General features: G+C 41.9%; 1 protein-coding gene across 1 annotated transcript in view; it reads right to left on the bottom strand.

Moving 5' to 3' along the window:
• Positions 1-5,538: 5,538 nt before the first annotated feature.
• AR (androgen receptor) overlaps positions 5,539-8,768 on the bottom strand; it is a 182,252-nt gene continuing 179,022 nt past the window's right edge. Inside the window, 3 exon segments of the mRNA XM_077754245.1 lie at positions 5,539-5,994; positions 6,668-6,825; positions 7,797-7,927. Coding sequence (XP_077610371.1) covers positions 5,839-5,994; positions 6,668-6,825; positions 7,797-7,927 — 445 coding nt within the window. The 3' untranslated portion in view covers positions 5,539-5,838.

The following is an 8,768-nucleotide window of genomic DNA, read 5'->3' as shown; positions in this document are numbered from 1 at the left end:
ACCAGAGAAGCAGCAACATTTTAGGATTTTCTTTCCTTTGGGGAATGTGTGTGTTTCAGTTTTTGGTGGCCAGTGGAATCTGCAGCCATAGGATAGACAGCCTCATTAATTAGTGTATATGAGGACTGTTTTAGGCTACAAGGGCTACTCAGTCCATAGTCTCTCATTTAATTCTATAAAAGGCTAAGAAACAATTGAGATAAGGAAAGGGATCAGCGCTCCTGCTATATTGAATTGGGGTTGGTAAGCAATCCATGCATATTAACTACTCTCTGGCCAAATCAAAGGGTGATGAATCAAAACTGCATCAAAGCCTATTTTTCCTTTTAAAAGTCCACTTGCTAAATCTAAATACTTAACACTCAATTCTGGGGGCAGAAACATTCGAAATGGTTTGTTACCTCAGCCTAAGCATCTGAGGAGGAAGAGTGACTAATGCGTATTTTTCTGCCTTCACCTAGAAATGGTTGAAGGTTGGGAGGCTCTGGGCAGCAGACAGACCCCAGTGTCAATTTCTTAATTGAAGAAAAACATCCCTACCCATGGGCAGAGATGAACCTGCATTTACAGAGATACAACTTCTAGTACACTGACAATTTTTTTTTAACAGATAAAAACACATTTGCATTATCAAAATCTTACAGAACATACCCTAAACCAAAATTAGAGCACACAGACACCCAGTAGCAAGAGCACCTCAATCATAGGTAAGTGAATTGTGTGAAATATGGAGCACTTGCTCCAGGTTCCCAAGTGCAGGAAACTGCCCTTTTCTCACAAGGATGGTGAAGAACAAAGAATATTCCTCCTTCCAAAGCTCAAGTCCCATTAGGGGGCCACAGGTTAATCATTTGGGTGGGCCTTTGGCCCCAAGTCTGGGCATCCCTTATGGAAAATCCCAGTTGATTCCAATGGGTCTTCACCACCTTTTACACATTCATCTGTCTTGGGCTAGTAAAGTGCAATACATCATGTACCCTATCCTTTCCCTCTCTGCTCCTTTGTTAGGCCTATGGGTAAGGCCCCAATAGAGGCAGAGATCTCTTAGTTATCTGATTAACCCAGGTATCTTTTCCATTCTGAGAGAGCTTCCAAAATTTAACTGTGGCCTCTCTCACAAGTACATGGTATCTATTATGACCTGGAACCAAATATAAAGGTGCAGAGAAAGATAAAGCTATCAGAACACATTATATCTATACATATATAATTCAATTTTGAAACATGGATACAAATACTCATTTACAATATATTTTAACCTTCTGCCTTAAACCCCAGAGAGCTTTTTGTGTTGTCCAAAGTGGGCAGAAATGAGGATTTCTGCCTTCTGTCTCTTTAGTGCAAAATCTAGTCCTTTAAACACTCCCCTTCTCAGCAAGGGCTTCACATCTTCAGATAAGATAACATGGGCACTAGCAAACACAGCGGCCAAGACAGCTCCATTTCCAGCCATGCAATAGTGGAGCTTTAAGAATTTGCTCAACAACTACAAGAGAAAAAGAAAGCTAGTTCTGCTTATAAAATCACTTAGTGAAGGACTTATAATCCTTTTTTTTTTCAAAATTATCTTCACTTTTATAAACATGTATATTGTTGGGGAAAACCCACAAAACTCTTATATAAGTCAGTCAACAACAAAAGTCCTTTAGTCTGTCTTTGGATAGTTTACCAAAGAGGCACTAATGCTTGCTCCCTCCCTGCTCTTAAAATGTTGGTATCTTAGCAGATACAGTGTAATCTTTGGTTACATAATGTGATGCTTTCATCTCTTTGTCTTTTTTGAAAAAAAAAAAAAAAGAAAAACTACTTTCAAAGATTTTCAAAGAGATTAGTGGTAAGAAACAGACCTGCCTAGAAAAAGCAGCAGGGGTAGAAACTTCCTTTTATAAGAAAATGCACATGCTAAATGGCTTATTTTGACTTTTAAGTTTGGGATTTGATCCTGTGCTTTAGCATTCCTGGCTTCCATGATCCTTTACAAGGGTTGAGCACAAAGGCCACTTCTTTGGCCCAGTGCCCTCTCACCTGGGCAAATGGCACAAGATAATTGGTAGTTGGCCTCTTGTTTTCCCAGGGCCATGCAGGGATAGTTACAGGACTGTCTTGAGAGAGTCTCATGAAGTGCAACCCTGGCACAGGGCTGCAAAGGGGTAAAAGGGAGTGGCTTCGGCTTTTGAACCTTGCAGAATATCAAGGAGCAAAGAGGGCAAGGCCAGGTCTGTGCTGTGGCTAATGAAGTGTAGTGTCGGTATCATGTGGATGATGAAACTATTTTCTCCTAAAGTGCAAATAGAATACTTCTTGCTATATATGCATATATGTATTTAAAAGTAGTGTATGGACAGAGAGGGACTCTAGCATCAGCACATTATTTCTCAACCTGGAATCACTTCAGCAACTACCCAAAGGACAGAGTGAAGCATTATTTCTTCTTTTTTAGTTCCAGTGAACATATATAAAAATATATGTATTACTGATTTTCTTTTTTCAAAGATATGTGACAGAATCCTTCAAAAACTTTCATTCTCATTTGAAAAATAATTAACTCTCCAAGAACAATGATACTGTCTGTGGCACAGAACAGCTATGGAAACAAAGAACTCAACCCCAATTTCAGCTCAGAGGCCAGGCCTGGGATCGCTGTGCAATGAACAAGAGCTGAAACTGCCACACTACTCTTTTCTTTGACCACAGATTTTGTGACCCTGATAGCTGTCTGCTGCCTAGTACAGATGGGGCCTTCTCCCTGATGTTCCTTCTTTTTCTCTTCCTCACTCCATTGTCATCATGTACTGCAAACCTCTTTGGAGACAGTTACCATGACTTCTCTGATGAGTTATTCTCATCTTTCAGCTCACTAGGTGAGTGGATCTGGATGGCCCATCCTTCATGGGTGAGCAGAGTGTGCCACACACATCAACTCTGTACAGCAGAGTGCATGCAAAATGAGACTTTTGTCAATTACACTGCTGGGACATCAATGGCCAAAAGAAAAAAAAAATCCCCCTTTTATCTGTGGGAGAACAAAGCTAAGCTAAAATCTCCTTCACTCACTGAAACCTCAGTGCAAAAACACTAGGCCTAAGGCCTTGTTTAGGCCATTTTTCACTAGTCTTGCCATTCAGAAATTCAGAGTAATTCAGTTGTTGCTGCTTTTAATTACACTGCTGTTTCACTGATTTTTGGCTTTCAAAAATGCAAAACATAGATATTCATAAAGACAAGAGTCACAATTGGGACATCCATAAAGATGAAAAATTTTGAAGTCAGAGAAATAAAAAGAAGAGCATCTAGTATTTACAAGGGGAGGTATTAGAATGATATAATCAAATCCATGTACCACAAAAGATAAAAATCATTTCAAAACAGATGTGAATGAACTATTAAACTATAACCTAGTTTAACTGAAAAGAGTGAAGGATTTTTTTCCTTTAAAACAGCTAGAAGTAATCTTGTGAGCTTATATAAGCCAAATGACGTCATAACAAAGAAAACTAGAATTTGTCTATCCTCCCTCAAAGAGAGAACCTGTCAGCTTTAATTTTGTCCAGCAGTCTTGGACTGGTATATCACCTATCTTAGGTTCCCTTTTCCCTTGTTATTTAAAGAAGCTGTTTTGCAAGTTCATTTGGCTATTAATATCAACACAGAAATCAGAGAAGGAATCCCATGTAGATAATAAGATGTCACTCAGAAACTATCTTCTCAACAAGTAGAGTGAACCAACTGAAATGGGTAGCTTGGTAACTTGCCCCTAATTTCTTGAGTTTAACAGATGACTTTAAGAGCTAAGTGAGGAGGCAGTTGCCAAGATGAGAAAGTAGGTGGACATTCCCCCTGAACTCAGGATTAGGGGACAATGTCAACAAAATAGAAGTGTGCCAAAGGACTGTAGGAAATCAGTGTCCCAGGAGCACACCCTGAGTTCATGGATGGCAGCCCATGGGAGCTATGCCAACCAGACCTTTCCAAAATAGGTCATGGTTCTGTAGTGTAAATGTTTCTGCCTTCCTTTGACTGTGAGGCAGCAACAAAGGTGGGGAGTCTGAGTGAGTATGGCTGATGTCAGAGCCCAGAATCAGCAGCAGAGGATGATGATGAGTAAACTGACCAGATGGTGCTCATCTGGCTTTAGATTTCGCCTCTGACAACTTTAATTTAGTAGTCAGTCTCCTTAGTTTCTTCTCTCTTCTTCCCATGACTTCTGCATGTGGATATGCTGGGTGGCAAGGAGAGCATTTACAGGGTTTCTGTTTCTAGTGCCTTCATTCTTCTCACTCTGGTAATTGAGTTTTCTCTTTAACCTTGACCTGTATAGCCCCTTTAGCTGCTCTGAAGGAAGAAGTAGGTATTTTTCCACTTGGTGGGAAAGTATCATCTCTAGGGGAAAAGGGCAAGATGCCCAGCTTGCCCAATCCCATTGATGCCTTCTTTCCAGTTTGTCTAAGGACTCCAGAGATCTGATAGTTGATGAAAGACATTTGGTTAGAAGTCTTTAAGCCTACAGGTGTCTAGAGATAGATGTCAAGACTCTTGGCTTGCTAGCCTTCTTGGTGGTAGGAGCTCTTAGCAGAGAGTCTGTGAATATGCCCAAATAAGTGGGCAAACATCACCACCATGGCTGTAACACAGTCTAGTTAAGTCCAGGCTCACAAAACACTGGAGGGAGAGTAAAAGGGAGCTTGCAGCTGCATGGCATCACACAGAAAAAATTCAGGTATTTTAAAAGTAAGGGCAAAGAGTGATCAAATCTTCAATGTCCTAAGCAGGAAAACGACCAAGCCTTCAATTCCTTTTCCTCTGATTTCAGCCCCATCCTCTTCCCTGACCCACAAATGGGAAAACAGACTTGGATCTGGATAGGGCCTTCCAAAGGGTCAGATCTCTCCTTTCTCTCTTACTGGTCGGACTCTTTAGTTGACAAAGTTTTCACTACAGAGAACATTCAATTCAAAGCTCTTAGAAAGGCTTACTGAAAGTGGAGACAGAGAGTGAGAGAGAAAAAGGATTGGATGTAGGGGAGGTATTCACATGCAGACATGTTTTCAAACAAGAAGCACATTTTCAGTACAATGAATTGCACTGCAATTAAGCAGTCTAGCCATCAGGGGCCAAGGCTGTGGACAGGTACTGGTGACCTATCTGTCTACTTCCTCCCATCCTCTCTTACATCTGTCTCCCCACCCCCACTACTAACTCATCTTTGGGGTCATTCTGCCCTCTAATGGCAATAGCCATTGGCAGAAAAGAAAGTTTCCCAGGGAGGCTGAATTTGGAAAAAAATCAGTGACTCCCCATGGGCTTGCAATTTTTATCATACTCTAGTCACTGTTGGTTTCTTTGAGGAATTCTGCTTGCTTATATATTTTTTAAGAGGAAAAAACTACAAGGATTTTTGGTTTTAGGGGCATTGTTTGTTTTTGTTTTCCCAGACACTCTTAGCTCTCTAAACTTCCCGTGACATTAGGTGAGTAAACGTTTGTGTGGCTGGCACACAGTGCAGTGCTATAAACAAGCACAAGTTGACACTGGGACACATGAGGATCACCACAGATTTAAAGAAATACAACACCATTCAAAACATAGATAAGAGCCATGGCAGGGAGCAGAGTCTGAAAGAGCCATGGGAGGGTCAGATAGGAAGGGGAAAAAAAGAAAGGAGGAAAAGAGGGGAAAAAAGTGCAGCAAATAGAACTCAGGAACATCTTCATGACATACTGAACATCAAAAGAGGAAATTCCCCAAGGCACTGCAGAGAAGTAGTGCAGAGTTGTAACAGGCAAAAGATATCTGAAAAGGGGAGTGGGGTACGGTGAGAATATGGGGGCTTCCAAAGCTTCACTGTGTGTGGAAATAGATGGGCTTGACTTTCCCAGAAAGAATCTTGGGGACTTGCACAGAGATGATTTCTGCCATCATTTCTGGAAAGTCCACGCTCACCATGTGGGACTTGATTAGCAGGTCAAAAGTGAACTGATGCAGCTCTCGTGCAATCTGTTGGGGGAACAATAAGAGGGAGAAAACAGGCTTGAGAAGGAGTTGGCTTGTGACAGGCTCTTCACCCCATCTTTGATTTCCTCCTCCTTCCCTGTCCTTGGTCCTCTCTATGTGTGTATGTGTGTGTGTGTGTGTGTGTGTGTGTGTGTGTGTGTTCACACACATGTACACTAAATGGTCTCCAGGGAGTTACTGAGGGCTTTCAAGAGATCTCTTACACCATTGCAAGCTCTTCAACTCAGGACGGCATGTTCCTTTTCCTCAGCACATGCACTTGAATACACACACAAACACACACACACACACTCTTCCTCTCTCTCTCACACACACACACACACACACATGCACAAACACACAAACATGATTCAAGGAAGAGGGGAAAAACATTCAGGCCTGTTTTGTCTGCCTAGAGAACTTATCTGCTCTAAACTCTTTCCCTGAGTCCCAACTGCTCTGTTCTCAACTCCTCCACCTCTTTCACAATTTCCAGGGGGCATTGTGACCCGTGTTCCTTTCCTATCCATTGCATTTTTTTCCTGGACCACACTCAAAGCCAGAGGGGAATGGAAGCATCTCCTAACAGGTGGTGCCAGATCCTAGAGGAGCATATTATCACTTGGCTCTATCAAGTTACTTCTCCCTGACGAAGCACCCTCCACTGTTTGCTTACAGGTTGCACAGAGTCCAGGAGCTTGGTGAGCTGGTAGAAGCGCCTTGAGCAGGATGTGGGATTTTTTCTCTTGCAAGCAATGATACGATCAAGTTCCTTGATGTAATTCATTCGAAGTTCATCAAAGAATTTTTGATTTTTCAGCCCATCCACTGGAACTGACGTGGGATGAAAACAGAATAGGGAGGGAAGGCATGCCCACAAAGAAGCATTAGACAAAGCACCAAGTTTGCTGGCCACAGATCTGACCCCCACCCTCCACAGGGAGGGAACCATCTACTTGGTTTCCTGTCAGTTGAAGTCTGTATGCCTGGGTCCTTCAGTCTGCCAGCAAGTTCACAGAGAAAAGGCTAGCTGGACCCAATCTGAAAGGCATCAAGTAAATACAATTTACTGAGCTTTTCTTTTTTCTAGTCTTCTCATCTACACATTTCTTATGACCCGTGGTTTTATGTTGTCACAGTTCAACTCTGATTTAGACAATTAAAATATATATCTTTGAATATCAAAATTTGCCTCCTTTCCCCCTCACATGTGCTAAGACGGCATTCTGCTTAGAAGAGACATTAAAGAGTGATTACTTGGCTGCCTAATAAATCCTATCTGAGTTGCTTATATAGACCTCCTAGCATTGCTCTGCAATAAATATTAGGTGGTTCTTGCCTGTTTGTATGGCAGATCTATATAAAAGTTCAGAGACCTGCTACAGCCAGCTCCAAAAGCCTTGTTCCAAAGAAAGACTGGAGTAAGTGGGGATCTAACAAGAGGTTGAGTTCTAGCAAAGACGACTTTCTTTGCTAAGGGAGAGTGGAAGAGGGAGGGTGAATGAAGAAGGGAAATGCCTAGGAGCTGGCTTCTAACTCTCTAATCTTTTAAAAAAATTTTTAATGTTTTTAAAATTTATTTTTTTTTGTTTAATAGTTTATTGTCAAGTTGGTTTCCATATAACACCCAGTACTCATCCCCACAAGTACCTTCCTCCATGCCCATCACCTCCCTTCCCCTCTTCCCCCATCTGCCCTCAGTTTGTTCTCAGCTTTCAAGAGTCTCTCATGGTTTGCTTCCGTCCCTTTCCCCCACTATTTTTCCCCTTCTTCTCCCCCATGGTCCTCTGTTAAGTTCGTNTTACTAATGCTGAATAGCAGCAGTGCCTTCATGCACAAAAACTCTTGGGGGGTGATTTGGAGCCATCCAAATTCTTGAGAGAGGTGCCTCATTCGTACACACTGGCTGTACATCCGGGACTTGTGCATGCGGTACCTGGGGAGAAGACATACAGAGAAAGGGAGTAAGGGAAGGTTTAACAATAAGCCGAGAGAAAACATCTTTGGTTGCCCTCCCCAACCCAGGTTCTCCAAAAAGAGCTCACTGTTTCTCTTGCTGGTGCTTTATTGATATGGAACAAGATTGTTCCTTTTTTTTTTTTTTCCAAAATCCTGACATCCTGATAACTACTCATCTTCCCTGGCCAGGATACAGGTTAGCACATGGAATTTCCAGGTCCCTGTGCCCCTCCTATTTCCTGAGACAGACACAGGAAAACCTAACCAAATGAACACAATGGGCCAGGCACATGGTCTCCCTGACTACAGTTCTAATATTCCAGCTAAAGCCAGAACCAGAACTTGCCTCCCAGGTATCCCAACTAGGAGAATTTCTAAGAGATAAGGTTTAGAAATCAACTTAATGTAAGGACACTAGGATTCTCAAGTAACCACAGTAGTTTATCCTGTCAGTTCCCCTATATCTTGGTGTAAATGCCATCTCCCTTGCTAGAAATTTTATCACTTAAAAAAAAGTGAAGATTCCCCATATCCCTTCAAAAATGGGTTCCAATGCTTATCAAATCAGCAAGGAAGTGTTTCTGAATGTCCAATCTAAATGTCTTCTGAAGGTAGCCTATTCCCTCATATACTAGTCATTATCAAAGTTTGGGAGTTGTAAACACATGTGGGCTGCTTTTATTATAGTGACTTGTCAATAGATCATCACATTATCACCTATAAATTATTTAGGGAAGTTGCCAAGGCTTGAACAGTTTCTCAGGGCAGGGGGGCAGGCAACCTCTCTGTTTTATGACTGGTCATGGCAAGCCTCTAAG

Source organism: Crocuta crocuta, unplaced genomic scaffold, assembly GCF_008692635.1.
Source record: "Crocuta crocuta isolate KB4526 unplaced genomic scaffold, BGI_CrCroc_1.0 scaffold1944, whole genome shotgun sequence".
In the NCBI taxonomy this organism is placed as follows: Eukaryota; Metazoa; Chordata; class Mammalia; order Carnivora; family Hyaenidae; genus Crocuta; species Crocuta crocuta.
This window is presented reverse-complemented; position numbering and strand designations above follow the sequence as displayed.